General features: G+C 44.0%; 1 protein-coding gene across 3 annotated transcripts in view; it reads right to left on the bottom strand.

The window, feature by feature from the left end:
• Positions 1-19430, bottom strand: part of CORO2B (coronin 2B) — a 117513-nt gene that overhangs the window by 11419 nt on the left and 86664 nt on the right. For all 3 annotated transcript variants that reach the window (XM_075006823.1, XM_075006822.1, XM_075006824.1), the window contains 4 exons: positions 13615-13731; positions 2959-3108; positions 1396-1560; positions 347-463 (listed from right to left, as the gene is read on the bottom strand). In XM_075006823.1, the coding sequence (XP_074862924.1) occupies positions 347-463; positions 1396-1560; positions 2959-3108; positions 13615-13731 (549 nt within the window). The remainder of the gene's footprint in view (positions 1-346; positions 464-1395; positions 1561-2958; positions 3109-13614; positions 13732-19430) is intronic.

The following is a 19430-nucleotide window of genomic DNA, read 5'->3' as shown; positions in this document are numbered from 1 at the left end:
CTGTCGGAGCAGAACCCAGCTTGCCTATCTCCTGGACTTCGCCGCGTGGAGATTCTGGGGTACAGAGCCGCATGTGGCTCCCAGCTAGGGCTCCGGCGCAGCTCTGGCGGCCGCAGCTCTGGTGAGTCACCACATTCGATGTGCATGGGGGGCGCCTGTCTCGGGGGGGGCGGAGGGCAGTGTTAGAGCTGGGGGTGGAGGCTGTGGCAAATGGGGAAGGCCGACAATCACAAGTGTGGTGATCCTTCAATTACTATTGGACACCACTGCTCTAGGCCTCTCTTTTTACCCATCAAGCATGCTCCCTTCTCGGCAAGGAACGGCTTCTGGCGCTCTATGTGCTGACCTGGTCCCAGAGTGCAATCTGCCTCGTGTTCCACCTCGAGACGCCGGTCGTGAGAAGTCGCTTCACATTACCTAGAAAGACCACCCGGTTCACACGATGATTCTTACAGCTGGCTTCCTGGAAGAAGACACTGTTTGTGCTACATGCAGTGAACAGCTACACATTTCAGATGTCTCCCTAGGCACGCGGCTTAGCATAAAGCAGTGACAATGCCAGCTCTAGGATTGCGCGCAGAGCTGTACTCAAGGGAGGTTTCTCTCCCATGTCAGGATCTCGGTTCCTGGCATCTGTGCTCCCACATCCCAAACACAGATCCCTTCCTCTTTGTATAATCTCACACTGTCTCCAGGGAAAGGTTCCAGGCTTCCCACAAGAGACCCACTTTGCAGCAAGCTGGTCTAACTCAGCTTCCAACCTCCACAGTCCCTCTTCTACTGCAAAATGCAACTTTCATGCTAAGCAGCCACTGCAAAACTAGGTGTTTGTCATATCCAGAATGGAAAGGCAACATGCTGTTTTGTAGAAGTAAAACCCTAGCCTCCCCGAGCTTTCTAGAATAATCCACAACTGGCAAAGAAAATCAAGCTTTTCTTCCAAAACCAGCTCTGTGGCATCCTTCAACTCTCTACTACTTCCCACACAACTTTGATTAATAAAAGATGAAAAGCCCTGTTTCTCTGGCTAGCATAGTGCTGGATCCTTTTGTGTCAGCTTAACAAGGGTAACAAAAAGCAACCTTCTCTGACTGCGGAGAGCTAGATTCAGAGGCTGACAGTTGTGACTCGTTTTCACTTCCTGAGCAGCAGACATGTTCTCTGACAATTCGGTATCTTCTAAGAAGTGTTTACCATGCGCTAGGCTTGAAGTGCTTCTTCCCCCAGCCCCTGGTTCCACATTAGGAGAGGAATGCACTCAGATGGGAAATCCCCAAAGAAGCCCTGGTTTAAAGCCAAGGGTCAAATTTGTATTTGTCACAAATAATGGATTTACTTCTTATGACTGATGCTTAGGACAGACTCTTGAGAGCTGTTTTGAAATCAGCGCTTCACCTGAAGGACTCTGCCAGAACGTGGCTCTATGACGCGCAGCTTCTTGTCTTTGCACGTGGTAGACAACAGGCTCCCGTCGGTATTGAAGGACATGCAAAGAATGACATCCGTGTGACAGTCTATCATCTTCACAGGCTCGCCAATGTCCAGGTTCCATATCAGAACCTGCAGGAAATGGGGCAAGATTAAGTTAACACTGATGCTACTGCTAGTTGCGGGGCAGAGCCTCATATTCATAACTCCAGGGAACAGTCTGCCTGGAAATGCACGTGTAAGACCACAATTTCCAAACGTTTGCTCGACATTTTAAATGTAGTATTAATTTGGGGACAAATTCCAGTTTCCCCACTCGTATGCCAGCTCATTTCACACAGGGTCGCTTTCCCTTATGGTGAATAAAACTATTGGAACCCAGCCCATGACAAGCAGGCCTGGGTCTCGCACTCCATGCACTTCCTGCTGTTTGAAGAACATCTGTAGGACATACTGTGATAATTTTATCCGCTTCCTATTGACATATTTCACATTACACAAAAGGAAGACACAAAAGCTCTCTGGATCAAGTCTACTCTCAGAAATGTCTGAAAACAGCACCATGGGGTTCCACGTTTATTATCTCCGTGAATTTCATCCCAACCTTGGCTCAGTTTATAAATGAAACCCCCTTCCCCACCCCCCAAAAAAAACCACATGGTTTTTCTCACGACCAGCCCTGGAAACTCAGCCTGGGTTCAGTTGTGATGTATGAGTGCCAGGAGTGAACCGTTTACAATCCAAATGACACCTCTCCTCAAGTCTTATCTTTGAAGTGAGCAATGTCAGATAGAAAACAGACATGGAACCCGATGAGGCCCTTTTCAGAGCAGAGCCACACACCAGTGTCTGAAACTGGAAAGATCTGGAAAGATCTGTGATAGCTGGACACACACGAGAATCCTTTCAGAAATCTATTAGAGGAAAAACCTGAAGATTTCAGTGCAAGTCCAGTGCTTTGTGCTTTTGTTTTACCTAGCCATCATAAAGCAAACAAGTCACTAAGACTAGGCAGGACACAACATGAACTGGGGAAGGTATAATCTGACACAGATACAGTGCAGAAAATTACACAGACAGTAGGGAATTCCCATTAAGTGTAAGGTATATGCAGAGAGATACTCTAACTCATCAGCATCCGCAAAAGAACTTGTGATCTCAAATGCATTTCCATTTCATATGTTGACACTTCAAAGCAGAGAGAGAGAGAGCGCGCAACTGAAAGAAAGATCTGAGGCTACATAGTGACTATTTGAGCAACTGCAGCCAAACAAGCGAGACCATCCATGACTCTACCCTTTAAAGTCTTGCATGGTCTTAATAAATGCTCATCTCCAGTGCTTTTTTTTTGTGCCGGTACTTGCCGGTACTGAGTACTGGCACTTTGGCAGCCCCAGCCGTGGGATTGGCTGGAGGAGAGGGTGAGGCGTCGGCTGAGTATCAGCACCTATTTAATTTTTTAACCAAAAGGCACTGCTCATCTCCAACTACAGCTGAGGGAATTATTAGAAACCCTCCAGAACAGTGCACCTTGTAGTCGTAGCCTGCACTGAACAAGATATTGTTGGTGGTTGGGTGCCACTCCACAAGACCGACCCGTCGGCTGTGCCCATAGAGTTCTAGAACAGCTTCGGTCATGTTCCGCTTCAAGCCGCCCTCTGGAATTTCCCATATCCGAACCTGAAAGGACAGGGGGAGCACCGATTATACGGAGGGAAAACATCTGAGCTTATTTTAGAGACGTATCAGGGTCTTGTTCTCCCCACTTGGCATGTGGGGAATGTGCAGTCATTTCCATCTGTGGTTTCTTGATAAACTTGGTCTCCAAAGCCACCAGGGAATTAAAAATAGACCAGAATGTGCCCAATGTGTCACCCCTTCATGTGCATGTCTGGATGGATCTTTGCGCCCCCCGGCCTTCTACTTCAGCCCCTCCCCAACAGTTTAGCTGGCCTGGGAAGCAGCCAATACCAGACTCTTTTCAGTGAAGACCGGGTACAATATCTAGTCCTGAAAGTGATGGGAGAGACTGCAGGAATCCCCTTGGATCCAAGGGGGTGACCAAAGAACTGCTTGCACCAGATGTTCAGAGCTGTGCTGCACTCCAAAGCAAAAGACAAGCCAGTTATTGAAAGAAGCAGGAAACAGAATGCTCTAAAACCAGCAATTTAAAATATACCCTGTGCACTTACCCGCACAAAGCACATACATCTGGAAAGAAAAGTAAATCAAATTTGCCTCAGGTGACTTTCTTATCAGAACTAAGGACTTTAAGATTTGGTTCCCTCACAACAATAATAATTTCAGGAAACTCTTTCATTTCTGGCAGCCCTGGGACTGGGAGGTTGCCAGAGAGTCAAATTTCTGGATAATAGAATTAACAACTTGAGGTTCACGGATGATATAGTTACCATTGAGGAAGATGAGGAGAAGCTAGCAAGAAAGGTGGAGGTGCTAAACGAGGAAGAGAAGCAGTACAGACATATTATGAACTTTGACAAAAAAAACAAAACACTGGTATTCGGAGACAAGGAAATAGGAAGGACGATCAGTGTAGATGGGATTGAACTAGAGAAACAGAGAAGTTCACAGATCTGGGGAGCAACATAATGTATGAACTAGACTGTAAGAAGGATATAGCAACTAGAATAGAGAAAGCAAGAGCGAGTTTGAAGGCCATCAGTTAGATCTGGAAAAGCAAAGCAATTAGCTTAGGAACAAAGCTGATCATCTTGAAAACATGTATTCAGCAGCATGTTGTAGGGATGTGAGACATGGGTGATAACGAAAGACTCAAAGAGAAGAATATTGGCATTCAAGAGGAGTTGTTATAGAAAGATTCTGAGAATAGGATGGATGCAGAAGGTCACCAACAAGGTATTATATTGGAAGATACAGATGAAAGAGAACTTACTGGAGAAGATTATACAATGTAAGTTACAGCTATTTGGGCATATCTGCAGAATGAACAACAAACGAAAGATCAAGACCCTGGTGTTCGGCATAATGGGTGGTTCAAATAGGAGAGGCAGGCCCCAGAGAGAATGGGTAGATGATATAGTAGATTGGTGCAGAGCTAGTCTACAGAAACTGAGCCACTCCGCACGGGGCAGGGAAAGATGGAAGGAAATAGTGAGAGAGGCTTCAGGCACCAACAAGCACTGACACCATAGCTGTTGATGATGATGATGATGATGATACTTAGCAATGCATAACACTAAAGAAAAACAAGATTAGATATTAACAAACAAACAAATGTATGCAGAGTACTTTGTTTACCAACAACAGTATTATACACAGTGAACTTACGCTACATTTGCTGTATTTATTTGTATTTCCTTTCACTATACTGTACTTATGGAAGTGTAACTAAAGTTGACTTATGCTTAAAATGTTGGTTATATGAGAATTCCAGATAATAGAATGCCAGATATGAAAGATTTTACTGTACTTGAAAGAAATATGGGCATATACAAGGAGCGTTTTGCCTAGCATTTAGGTATACCGTACCATTCCTGCTGAGCATCCTCCTCTGACAGCAAATCTTGGTAAAATCAGTTGCACGACAAAGGATATCACAGTAGTAGGCGCCAGACATGATGGCAGCAAACCGGCTCAGATTGTTATGTAGTGTGCTTGTTTTGCCACCTGACATTTGTCTCTCAGTTTTAATTAACAGGCCACTTGCTGGTCATACTGCTGAGGTTCAAATACATAAGCCACCGCCAATATTGGTCAGATATAACAGAGCGGTGTCCTTGACCTCCCCTAGGTACTATAGAGTTCACTAAATCTGCCCTTTAATCCCTAACTTAAGAAAAGGAACAGAGTTATTGTTTTTTATGTGATCTTATGAAAATACCAAGGCATGCACCAGGCCGCCTCTCACTGTGAAGAGGAGCAATGCTCACGCACTGGAATGAACACCACGGACTTCAGCGGAGCTGCAGGGTCAGTTTGGCTCACTGAACTTCTGTTCCAAAGGAAATCAGTGTGGAGAGATTGCTACCTGGTAGCGGGACTGATGTTTCTGTGGGCAACGGACCAACATTCACAGGCCTAGATCCTTTGGGTAGTTCAGATCTGCACGTTCATTGCCACCACGCAGCCTCCGCCTGGCATCTGAAGGTACAGATGTACTGCAGTTCACGTCACTTTGTACAAGCACTTGAAACCTCTGGATTTTCAGGGTCCAAGAAGAGCTCGGGCACGTCCACTTCCACAGTTCAGAACAGCAGCCCAGTTATTTCCCCACGTGACTACGCACTGCGCCTTTGAACGCTTCTGTCCCATGTGCAAAGCTGTGTTCCTCATTGCCACTCCCCCTTACAGAAAAATTAAGTAGTTCCCATTTAAGCAGCCAGGTAACATCACACACGTTGTACCATCAAGGGACTTTGCTTTTTGCTTCTTCTGTCACAGTCTAGGAAGGCAGTTTGAGAAAGGACTTGAAGAGCGTTTCAATGTCATTTTTCTTTCTACAGTACACAAGTGACCAGCAGATCCGGAACGGACAGGAATGATAACTGGGCACTTGATCAACCCCAAACATCACTTGTAGCCTTGGCTCCTGACAGACACCCCTGCCTTTTCCTGAGACTCTGCCAACACATGTATTGCTTGCTACCAATGAAGCCTTATTCATCTGAGCTGGAAGCAGTAGAGACATGCTGAGCAGATCCCAGAACTAAAGAAGGTCACGGGCTGGTGTCTCCTTTTCTAGCCCTGGGTAGGTTTTGCTGGAGGAAAGGAGTAATTTTCTTTCAAAGCAACTTCTCTGACTGACGCCAAATTGTTCAGCAAGCCTGTTCTCAGTGATTTCGCGGTGAATTTGACAGTTTTTTGAGTGGGAAGAGCAGCCCCAATACAAGCAGCCAGTTTAGTTGGCCTCCAGCTATAAGACAGCCAGCATATGTGAGGGGACCAGAGCAGGAAAGATCTGGCACAAAAACAAACTCAGGAGAGAGATTAGAAATCAACGATTGTAAAGTTTTGTTAGGACATCAGAGGTGATTTTCCTGCTTCACCAGAAGGATTCTTTGAGCTTGTTTGTCCCCTAAAAACCGCTGGGTGCTTTGGGTCTCCTTTGGAGGGGAAAAAAGGCACTAGAAGTATTGCCATTGTTTTCACGCCTAGGTAATACCACTGGTGGCAGCTTTCCTCCTTGTTGCGTCTTGAAAGATACAGAAGGAGACTGCGAGTCTTTGTGTACAGCACACAGAAAACTGCTGCGTCATGTGGCTTGCATTTCTCTCTCAGCCCTGGAGCCATTTTGTTTAATACACTGTTCACCACTCCCTGTATCGGTTCCCTGGAGCTCAGACACATCCTTAGGGCAAGGCAGAAATATTTACTCCTTCATTCAACAGGCTGCAACACACAGCTGCCATTTACGATACACATACCGCCTGGATGGCAAAGTTGAGAGCTGGTGTTATCAACACAGAAGTCAAGAGACGAACATTTTGTTCTGTTTCTTTTCTGGAAGCTCTCCACAACAGCCAGCTTTGCTAAGGAGGTGCAGTTGTTGCATCCCTTAAATTTAGTCATCAGGAAGGTATTACAGGAATTCAGAAAAGAAAAACAAAGAGCAAGGAAACAAACCATCTTTGTTTAATTTTAAAGGTTTAAATGAAGCAAGAATGAAAGTAAAAAATACACCTTTCTCAAATAGCCCTGCATTTTCCTTCATCCCTGTGATGTCTCCAGGAGATAAGGCTCACAAGGAACCCCAGAGCATCCCCTTTGTTTAGCTGCAGATCAGCAAGACCAGTTAATATACTTGGAAAGATCAATGGCTAAGAGTCTCACTCGTGGCTGGATTTAAGCCCAGAGGGAATGCTGGCAGAGAGCAGGACCAGTTGTAGGAGCTGGAGCTGAAGCTGAAGCGAATTGGAGAAGCGACAGGATGATGACTAGGGCAGTGATGGTGAAAGACAGCAGGAGCGAGAGCAAGTTGATGGCTATTTTCAAAGGAGAACTGGCTACAACTTAGAGAATTCTGGCATTTGGTACAACTTGAGCTAACTTAGAGTGAGCACTGGGCATGTAGAGGAGTGAAGGGGAGAAAACAGTAGAATTTCGGGGCCCCTTTGATAATGAGTTTGGCGTTGAGGCAATGAGACAGCAGTTTGAATCCTCAAGAGGTAATTTTTCAGAGTGCGACTGACCAAACTGACCCTATGCGCTAGATCAGTTATGTGCCTGATGGAATGCTTAACATGCAGGTCAGAGAGACAGTTACAAAAAAAGTTCAGCCTATGTGCAAGGAGAGAAAGAGGGAGCTGTAAAAATGGTCATTTCTGATAGGACAGATCTGGTGCATCTCAGGGGTGGGCTAATATGTGGGAAACAAGAAGTTCCAAAGGTGGCACAAGTGTAGTGTGAGGAAAGAATGGAGCATGGCCTCCTGATCAAACATGGACAGAAGAGGCTGGAGTGCAGCCTTGGTCTTGTTAGTTTGCTGAGCCACAGTGGAAGAGCCACAAAAAAACAGCTGCAGAACCATATGCTATCAGCCCTCACCCATATGTTTTCTACTTTAAAATGAATAAAGCATCGATCTCTGGACGGCATCAAATGAGATGGTGCACACAGCATCAACGATTAATTGAAAGATAAGGATGATACATAGGACACTTGAAAAATCCCTAATCTGAATCAAGTAGATGATTGTCTGAACCACTGGAGATTCACAGTTCAGAGAAAGAGCGCATGGAGAGACATCTGCATAGCTCCCGCCATCCAAGCTACTGAGCACTAAAGAAATCCGCTGCTAGAATACATAAGCTATGAATAGCGTCGCCCCAACCCCACCCCAGCATGGCTGGTCAGGTACTGATACAAACAGAAACCCATTCACCTCCTCGTTTCCTGTGCTAGCAATCTGGATGACAATAGTGGTCTAAGAATTCAACTGGCAGCCCTGACACGCAGCAGACCCTGAGCACTGTCAACCTGGGAGAGGACTTCACTCACGAGCAAGAAACCAAAACGGCCTGTGACTCTGCACAGCACAACATGCACCTGTCTACTGGAAGGGGGGTTAGTTTAGTCATGACTAGCCTCTTGAGAGGTGGGGAAGTAGGTGTGCACCTGTCCGGCGAGTTTGCCACTCTGTTTATCGTATACGCAAGCCACCTTTCATGGCATTGTAACAGAGTCCTACAACTAACATCTTTGCAGTCGCCAGCTCATAACGTTCCTATTTTAGGCAGCTTCCTAGCCACCAACATAGCCCAGAATGAGGTCACTATGATGTGAAAGTTGGCAGTTCAGACACTGAACAGAGGACAAACACAATTTATTAGCAAATTAAGAAGTAGGAGTGGTGCAGCATCAACATATTTCTCCGAGGGGATAGAGAGCCATGCCACAAGGAAATTGCTGTAGGTAGTCTTATCACCATCTTACATTAGGTTTGACTTGGATCAGCCGTGTATCTTGCCTGTGTAACGCTGCACGCTAATTACAACTGTCCTGTGACAAAGGAAGTTCATGAACTAGAACAACAAATGGGTGACAAATGCATGAATGGACATTTGAAACTTTGAATCAGAGTGGGTATTTTAGGCTGGCACCCCTCCCCTCCCCACCCTCCCCACCCGCCCCCCTAAAAATGCAGATTTGGCTCAATCAAAATGATTCACCATTTTGTGTGACTTTCGTCAAATTGTTTTGGTCAAAATGAAGCATTTTCCCAGAAATGACTGAATGAAGTGATTCAACCTTATGAAAATCTTGGTTTGTTAGTGTTGGATTAAGAGGGGGTGCTGACAATAGCCCCTTTAGGCTTCAGTAGCCTAGTGGAAACCCGGAAAGCTGGGTTTGACGCCCTACTCTGGAACTAGGATTTGAACCCTGACCACTGGGCTAGGGGTATTTCCTCCCAAGCTCAGGACAGACAGTGAGAGAGAAAGTCTACAACACTGTTTCTTAAACTATGTTCTGCGGAACACTGATGTTCCATGAACAACTCACAAGTGTGCCGTGTGTTTGGAAAAATACACTGATGTTACGTATTTTCTGTTATTAAAACCAGATACAATGGTACTTCTTCATTGCTATAATACCTGATTAAATTACTTCACTTTGATTTTGCTACATATGTTGCTGTTTGGTTGTTTCTTTTTTTTTTTTTTTTTAAAAGAAAACTTTCATTGGTATTCCGCATGAAAAAATATTGTTGTTTGGTGTTCCGTGGTCTCAAAAAGTTTCAGAAACACTGGTCTAAAACACACCAGAACCTTTCTCCTTTCAGTTTTGTGGCTCTAGCACTTCATTTCCTTCTTTTATTAAAATGGCTAAAAATGCCTGAAATCAACATGTGACTTGACCAGACTTTCTGATTAAAAAATCCATAAAAATTCAATTCTGGTTCTACTGATTTTATCCCCCATTTTCCAGAACTAGTAAGAGAGCAGTGCAGCCTCAAAGCTTGTCTTTCTCACCAACAGAAGTTAGCCCATTAAAAGAGTTTTCTTCACTGCCCTTGTCCCTCTAATATTGAAAGATGTTAGAAGACCTACTGCTGCAGAACTGTCACCAGCAAGAACTGGGTCACCACAAACCCCCATGTCTGCTCTGTAGAAAGGACTAAGCTGTTCTACACTTCTCTGTCCATAGGCAGCTTCTCAGTGCAACGCGCAATTCCGGAGGGAAATGTTAGTATCCAGAAAAAAAAGAGGTGGAGGCGAACTGCAGCAAAAAAACATGGCCTGGCTCAGGCTTCACCTGCTTGTAAGACGATCTTTCTCTCCTCTAACCTTGTGTAGCTCTAGACACTAGAAAAGTTGCAGCCCTTGCGGTCTTCGGGAGTTAAAAAGGATTAATAATAGCCATTGGGTGGAAACAACACATCCTTGTTCACAGCCCCACTGCTTATCTGCAGCATGGGCTATAAAAAGCACGCTACTACAACAAGAAATGACATCACTGTACAGCAGCGGGAACTGGATTCAGCCAGACACCAGCTACAGATTTACATAAGACACCAGGTCAGAGCTCGTCGTTGGCTCCATCCACGTCATTTAAAATGTCTCACTTAAAGTCAGAAGCACTTGAACGCTTGCGTCGGTGTGTATCTGTTTTCGAGGGGGTTGTAGCAGGTGGTTACCTGCTCCAGGAGGAGAAAGGGTTAAACCCAGCCCCAGCAGAGGGCTCAAGAACCTCCGTGTACAGGCAGAGAACCTGGGGAAGGAGGAGCTCTGCTGAGAAGGGGAACACAGGCAAGAGGGTTGAAAGAGGACAATGCCACTCCCCCTTCACATTACTCTCAGGAGATGAGCCTTTGTGGTACCTACCGAGGGGTGACGAATGTGGATGCTTCAGCGCAGGGAACCTTAGGAGCAGGTCCCTACCAAATTCACTGCCATGCAAAACATGTCATGGACCAGGAAGTCTGATCTTTTCTGTGTTTTTACCTTAGACAATGCAGATTTCATTGGGGGGGGCAGCATTTCTCAAACTGGGGGGCCTGACCCAAAGAGGAACTGCAGGGGGATCGCAAGATTATTTTAGGAGGGGCATGGTATTGCCACCCTTGTTTCTGCACTGCCTTCAGAGCTGGGTGACTGGAGAGCAGTGGTTGTATGGTTGACCAGGTGCCCATATCTGAAGGCAGCACCCCTCAAGCAGTGGTGTAGAACTACGGCTGACCCGTGTCGCCTTGACTTCTGCAATGCTGCTTCCAGAACTGGGAGGACAGAAAGTGACAGCTACTGTCTGCTAAGTCAGTGGGTTTCTGGTAGACAACCAGCACCCTATCATCAATCTCAGCCTTGACTATTCCACACTAGAGATACATTTCCTGGACACCAAAGTACGAATTACTGATGGCCACATCGACACCACTCTCTAATGGAAGCCCACTGACTGCTACACTTACCTACATGCCTCCAGCTTCCATTCAGCACACACCACATCATCTGTTGTTTATAGTCAAGCCCTTAGATACGATTGCATCTGCTCTGATCCTACTGACAGAGACCTAAAACTTCAAGGCCTTTATCAAGCATTAACAAAACTTAATTACCCACTGGGAGAAGTAGAAAACAGATTGCCAGGGCCAGACGAATACCCAGAAACCAGTTACTTCAATATAGGCCCAAGAAGGTCAATAACAGAACACCACTTGTCATCACCTATAGCCCCATCTCAAACCCCTGCAACGCATCATTTGAAGATCTACAACCTATTCTAGATCATAATGCTATGCTCCAGAAGGCCCTAGGTGACAGGCCTGTCCTCTCAGATAGACAACCAGATAACCTAAGAAAGAGTCTCACTAGCAATCACAGGCTACACCACAGTAACACTAATCCTGGAACTTCTCCTTGCAACAAACCCTGTTGCCAACTTTGTCCACATATTTATTCTGGGTATAGCATCACTGGACCTAACCACATTAGTTTCAAGATCAAGGGCTCTTTCTTGTGTACCTCGACCAATATTATATATGCATTATGTGCCAGCAATGCCCCTCTACTATGTACAGTGGACAAACCGGACAAAGTCTTTGCTAAAGAATGAATAGACACAGAGAAGACATCAGGAATCTCCATACACATAAACCGGTCATTGAGCATATCAGTGTAGAATGCCATTCTGTTAAAGACCTGAGAATATACGTCTTACAACAGAGAGATGTTAAAAACAGATTGCACGGGAGATTTGTGAACTGGAGTTCATATTCAAATTCAACACATTAACACTTGGTATGAACAAAGACGCCAATTACCTCACGCATTACAAGGACTGCTTCCCTTCCTTTGATGCTCGTAATTATCTCAGGCAAGACACTTAACATCCCCCGCCGCCCCCTGCTTCAGTCCTATGTACTTGATTTGTCAGTTTTTATTCCAATTTTTTTTTTGGACCTCTGTACTTACAGATGTCAGTCTGTACTGGAAATGCTATTGATCTGATGAAGTGGGTCTGTCCCACGAAAGCACATCACCGAATAAATCATTTTGTTAGTCTTTAAAGTGCTACATGATTACCACTGCCACATGTGGGGGAAAATGCATGAGACCAGATGTTTGTGAGCAGAAGAAGGACCTGCCCCCTCTAGGTCACCTGGGTGACAGATGACTCCCTGTCATGGATGAAGGGAGGGGGAAGAGACCATCACTGTACTTTTGCCAAACCAAATTCAAGCTGCTTTGTCACCTACTGCTTTTTTGTTCACCTGTCTCTGCTCTCTCCTGTCCTACCTCCTCCCTCTAGCCAAACTGCATAAATATCTCCCCAGTTCTCCTTTCTGAGCCTTCTTCAATGTGGTCCCCCGGGATTACAGCCCATTCCCATCAACAACCTTCCTAGAAGTTACCCTTCTTCTACAAGGATAGGAAATCAGGTTCTTCCCTCAGAGAAAGGACAAGAAACCAGAGTGATAAAAACCCCTTAGAAAAATCCAAGTCAAGATGGCAGAACTAAGAAAGCACCTCCTAAAAGCTATGGTTGGGGCACATTGCTAGTCACCTCATCCAGTCACTTCACATTTTCGTATATGTGACTATTTAACCTTTAAAAACAAATCTCCCTCTTTTGTGTGTGCACATGCGCGCACACGCACACACACACTCTTTGCAGCATAGCCAGTGGCTCAACCCTCTAGTATTAGACCTCTGGCAGCACAAATTCTTCTATTGCTTCATTATTCGTACAGGCTGACCTTCTCTAGCCCACCACCCTCAGGATTTGCCCAATGCTGAGCCAGAAAATTTGCTGGACCATGGGAGGACAATATTGCCTAGCAGCATTACCAACACTTCCACTGCTTACTGGGCTCTCAGAAGACATTTAGGGGTAAAGGAGAGCTAAATAACAGCACAGAACCCTGAGAGTTAGGACTGGTGGCTGGAAACAAACTTTATGGGACCACAGGAAACTTGGCTGTACCTATAAGTGGATGTCTGGCTAACTAAAATCATACTGGACAATGGATGTTCCCAGACCAGAGAGTGCTGGACTAGAGAGCTTCAAACTGTACTCTCCTTCAGCCCTATGAAAGGGGCCAAAATTACATGACAATTAAGTGATCATGGAATGATTCACTCCGGATAACCCTAGCAGCCTGCCATAGTGCTTTAACCATCCTCTGAGAAGAATGCAGGGTGCTCACATGTGGCTCCTGCTGAAGCTTTCATCTCAAAGGAGACATCTGCTGAAATCACTTTTACTCACCGAGGTGTCTTCTGAGCAAGAAGCTATGATGTTTTCAATAAAAGGGTTCCACTTGATGTCAAGCACATTGCCTTGGTGACCACAGACTTTTGGGTAGTTTGGTTCGATCCTCCCGGTCTGTAAGGGAGATAGACAGGATCAGTAACAATTCTAGTCACCATTAGAATTACACTCATGGTAAGAGAGAGTGCGCAGCTCATTTGCATAACTCCCACATCAGCAGCTCAGTTTTCTTTCTCTAGGCTGTTTCAGAGATCAGATTTCATTGTCTCCCTCTTCTCTGTGATTCCAGTGAGCCTGGTTAACTGTGAAAAACAAATCTAAACTATGTTGATTTCCTCCGGATATTACAACAATTTAACAGCATGGCATCTCTACAATGATCAAAAGGTGCCACAGAGAATTAGCTGGAAACAAAGAGGTGCCTTAGAAGAGAAAGAATGCTTTTTTTGCATTCAAATTCTCCCTCAACAGGCAGATGCATTACATCCCGGTGAAATATGTAAGGAAAGAGTTTGACATTTTCTATTTGATGCATTAGATTGATTTAGTTGGGATGACGTTGGAAATCAGCTTGACAAATTGAAAAAGTAAATGCATGATTGGGTAGGGTCAATTCAAACATCATCACCACAAGGACAAATAGATATCTGAGGTGCAAAAAGAGATGCTTGCTGGATGACACAGAACAGATATTAACCATGCTGAGGTCGGTGCCACAATATTATCTTTTCCTCCAGAAAGCAAGAGGAAGTCATCATATTCTTTCCATTCAAGGAACTTCCTGCAACTATCACTTAGCAATTATTCATAAGTATAGAAACAAACCATATTCCTTTCCCTTAGTTATGCAACTAACTTCAATCCTGCAGTGTAATGTTCTGTCCAGGCTTCAGCCAGGCTGTGTCTAGCAGAATTTTGTGTGATGAGTTTCCAGGGTTTGTTTAGCTGATGGGTTTGTATTTCTTGGGGGAATTTTGATGGTCTCATACTTTTATTTGTATCAATGTAAATGCTCACAGAGGTAGGCTGCAAATTGCATCCCAAGTGGCAAATAAATAAAACTAAAATCTACTCATTTGGAGTCTGAATTCTCAACTACTTGTGGAAGTTACCAAACAATTTAGGGGAAAGAAAACAATTTACACTTTCTGGGCAGGAACATTTACAATAGCACGACAATAATGACATTACTAAATAGCTTCCTCCCTCTCTCCAAACTCTAAAGTCACACTGACAGTTTTTTAAAATATTCTAGCCAACCAGATGTAGTCGCCTATAGCATAGGAACCCTGCAGATTTTATAAAGTGTGAAGAGCACTTAGCACTTTAGATGTGATTTTTCTATACAAGGAGTAAAAATTCCATAGGAAAACTTTTAGGAATGGCCTGTTTTTCCTAGAGATGGGCACAATTTTCTACTGCAAACCAGTATTTTGGAAGGGCTTACTTTGTATTTTTTTTGTGGGGGAAGGAGAGGGACCCATATCTGGTCAAACAAAAAGTTTCACAAATGTCAGAACAGTTCATTTCAGCATCTCAAAGAAAATCTGACTTTTAATTTTGGAAATTTGCTCAATTCTATTTTTTTAAAAAAGCTGTTCCTAAAAGATTTAAACAACATCAAAAATTAAAGGACATTTTTTAAATGAATCGCTTATTGTTCTGGGGTGACCCAATGATTTTTCCCCTCTTCAAAGTTTTGCTCCATCCACTACACCAAGTCAGTTATTTACACACTCTTATGTTTCCCCTCTATTTGCAGAAAGAAAGCGGAAAGATTTTTAAAATGCACAGTTCACCTGGTGACTACAGCACACAGCTCTATTAATGCACATCAATCTCTTGTGTTAGTATCCTCTCCACAGTGGAAATATAAAATATTCCCCAGTCTTCTCTGGCTGAATTTATAAGACTACTCTACATTCTGCTCTGTCTTAAACTGTCTGCATACAGCAGCCAAGGGGCTGTTTATTCAGTCTCTTAATTAGGGCACAAGACTTGCAGACATTGCTATTTCCTTTGTTCTCTTCTTTTTGTAAGGCCACACTGAAATGTCAGATATTAATGCACAGGCTTCTTATGTCCACTAGGAGGTGGTGTCAGGCCTTTTAAAAGCTAGAAAGCAAGACCAGTCAGAATGCTATATGCACTAAATATTTAATAGCATCTTCAGCACTGACCTTCAAGTATTTACCTCCTGGCTTCATTTAATGTGAACAAAGAAACGCACATGGGTAAGTCCTTGCTTTCTGTAATCTCTCAGTAAAGCAACCATCTGTGAGGCAGACTTGTAGCCTCCTACTGTAATAGTTCAGCAAATACGCAGGCAGCTGGTATTTTGTAATCTATTGTAACACAAAGGGAGGGGAGAAGGATATAGTGTTTCTGCCAAGGCTGCCATCTTGAATTCCCTGGGAGTGGTCAGATGCCAGACGCTGCCTCCTGGGGAGATTATGTAAATGAATTTGTCCCTACTGAACTAGTCTGTGAATTGCCAGGGACCCTCGTATCCGGTTGTGGGGGTGTCACTGCTCCCTAAGGGCAGCTGCACTTCTGCGTCACAGCCACTGTGGCCCCAGAAAGGAGCACAGATACCTGTTGTTAACAAAGTCTAGCACAGGGTCCAAGAGATGGACTGGAATGTTTGCTTTATTCTGGGAACAAAGCCCAGTAAAAGCAGTGGCAGCTAATATATTGGTGTCCTGCCATCCCCAGCCAAGAGAAATTTTGTGTCATACACAGAATAGGCCCTTTACGATGCGGCAATGGAGGATATGAATGGCCAATTCTGGAGGTTTCATCATGTGTTGCAGCAGAGCCTAGAGAGCCTCAATACAGGAACAGGATACCAATCGCTGCATGAGCTTGTAAGAGTCCACAGCCAAGGACATAACATGCACAGCAACACTACAAGGAATTGCTAGTGGGCATTATTCAGAGCAGCTAACGGAAAAGTATGAGAGAGGTCGCTGTGTTGTCTGTGGCCACAAAAATAACAAAAAGTCCTGTGGCACTTTATAGACTGACAGATTTATTGGAGCATAAGCTTCTGTTGGCAAAGACCTACTTCGCCAGAAGCATGGTGAAGGAAAATACCGCATTGACATGGCATGCAGAAGGTCACGGCACCGCCACAGCTGAAATTTGGCCAATTTGCCACACAAAGTCATTTGTGAAACCATGAAACTCTACTCATTTCCTGGTGATGTATCAGGGGGATGTTTGAGCACAGATGCAGCAGGTAAGACAATAGAAAAGAAATTCAACCTAAGGTGCACAACTCCAGCTTTGAGAATGGCGTAGCTGGAGTTAATATACCTTAGGTCAAATTTCTGGCGTGGCCCCACTGTGGAAGGTTGACAGGAGCTATTCTTCCATCAACATCCCTTATTCCTCACTGCTGCAAGGAGCACTGCTTTTAACGGGGGAGCCCTCATGGGTCAATTCAGTGTATTCCCATTCGGTATGCTAAGTTGAACCCCAGAAGATCGACCGCAGCAGCGTCAATTTTCTCCTTAGTGTAGACATACCCTTACAGGGGTGAAACACAAAAAAATTCAACAGAAAGCAGAAAGGCTTGCAAAGGTTTCCTTAGAATCACAAAGCCATTTTTGCTGGAAAAGCATTTTGAAAAGACCATTTGCAGTTAGCTGCAACAATAACTCTGCAGATGTAGGAAGAACATAGGAGAAAGTAGGAAAAAGAAAATGGTATACAATGTCCATACGTTACAGCAATAATTTCCAGCTGGTATTCCGGCTCCTATTCTGTCTACCCAGTGCCTAATGTTCCAGTTTAATTCAGATTTTATTTTATTACAATTCAGTAAGCAACGGTAATAACCAATGTTCCCTGTATTTTTTACAACCCTATGCACTCGCAGAATAAATTTTATTATGTGCGCTGAGGCACATGGGTATGTGCACCACCAAAAGAGACACATACTGCAAGCTGTGGGCACTCTGCTAGTCAGCTGGGCAGCAGCTGAATCTCTGCTCAGTGGCAGCCCAAGTGCTCATCTTACAGGGAACACTGGTGGTAACCTGCATCCTGTGAAAAGATCGCTCTTCAAAAACAGAGATTAGGACAGCAGAAATGGTCAAATTAAAAGCCAGAGTGATTAGTGCATTGCAATCAGCTTAAATTCCAGCATCTGCTTTCTTGTTTCCAAAGGCTGTTTTAATACTTTACGTTCTGTTTGTTTCATTCAATGAAGGTTTTAACTGAATTCTAGAATGTGGCTTCTATGAATCAATTGTTCCACCAGCAGGCTTGGCTGGGCTCGATTTTTATCTGTAAATGTTGGTAAACCTCAATTTCACTGCCAAAGAAAAAAGTATTTCTGTTGGTGATAACTGAAATGTGCAACACGGCCAAGTTAGAAAAACACTGCCTGAGAACTTGTTAGAACTTGATTTAAGCATATTTACTTTATGTATTTGAACATGCACTGTTGACCATTTGTGTTTTACTGGTTACAAAAGCTTTAACTTTTTGAATCTCAACATCTGTTGCTAAATAATTATTTCTTAACACTCCCTCCACAATTCTTCGCAACGGAGAAAATTTTAAATGCGATAAACATAGAAAAAATGTTTGAACATTGATATTATTTCTCAAAATGATAAAAATTCAGTTCTGCCAAGCCTGCATATCAGGCCAGAACCAAGCCCTACTTGCGAAACAGGGCGTTTATTATTTGCGTCATTTTCAGTTACCAACGTGAAGAGAAAAAAATGTCTGCACCCGCTCATCACTTTCAATACATGAACAAACGGACACATTCAGGTACATCACTGACGTAATAATGGCTCATTTTCAGCAGCTCCCCTTTGCCCTTTAATGAAATCTTTTTTGAAACATTCATTTGTTTCTGGGAACATGACAGCTACAGGATTACGCCCCTTTTTTTAGCCTGCCTGCATTGAGCACTTAATGCTACATTGATTTCTGATTTATGAGCCTCTTTCTAATTAGGGCATGTTAGGCAAATTCCCTAACCATATGGCACACACTTCATGTTTACACCCTGTGACTGATAGCAGTCAGCGTGAATTTGACCTACATCAGGCCCAATTCCAGTTGTGTCAGGTGAAGATTTAAAGAAAGGGAGGCTAGAAACGTTAAAAGATATCAGGTCAAGCTCCTGTTCCTTTAGGGCAGGTTCCAATTAGGTATTTCACATTGTGGGTCACTTTGGATGACTCCAAAGGTCTAAATTTTATGCTGCTGCCTCTGAACTACCAGAGCAGATCTAATGGGTCAGACTTAGCCATTTCGTGGACTCCCCTCATCTATTAAGCTAATGGGCTTTCTTAAGCCAATACCTCTACTTACCATTATGACTGTCTAATAATTCCACTTTAATTAAGCAATAATGATCAATGTACTAGGCATATCCTAGGGATTAACACATGACTGGGAGAATTGAGGATGGTGAATTCCCAAGAAACCTCTGGTCTGAGTTCATCAGTGCGACTATAAATCTTGTTTAGATGTTTAGGACCAAAACCAAGTAAACCATTAGGTATTTTCCCCAGGGCATTGTCAGTCCTCCAGAAGGGCGTTGGGAGAATTCAAGAAGTGCTGACTCTGAACAATAGCCAATCTGCCTCTTTGTTTCCCTAAATGTTCTCTCTCCACCTGAGTTATAAATGCTCCAAACATTTGCACTGGCTGGAGCCTTCTAGGTGTATCATAAAAAGTGAACTTCTTGGTGGCACCCTCTACCTCAGCAGTCTTCCCAGTTATACTAAAAATCAAGGTCTTGATTCTCTTCCCAATCTAACCCGAGCAGTGTCAGGAGAGACACT

This window comes from Carettochelys insculpta, chromosome 12, assembly GCF_033958435.1.
Source record: "Carettochelys insculpta isolate YL-2023 chromosome 12, ASM3395843v1, whole genome shotgun sequence".
Classification (NCBI taxonomy): Eukaryota; Metazoa; Chordata; order Testudines; family Carettochelyidae; genus Carettochelys; species Carettochelys insculpta.
This window is presented reverse-complemented; position numbering and strand designations above follow the sequence as displayed.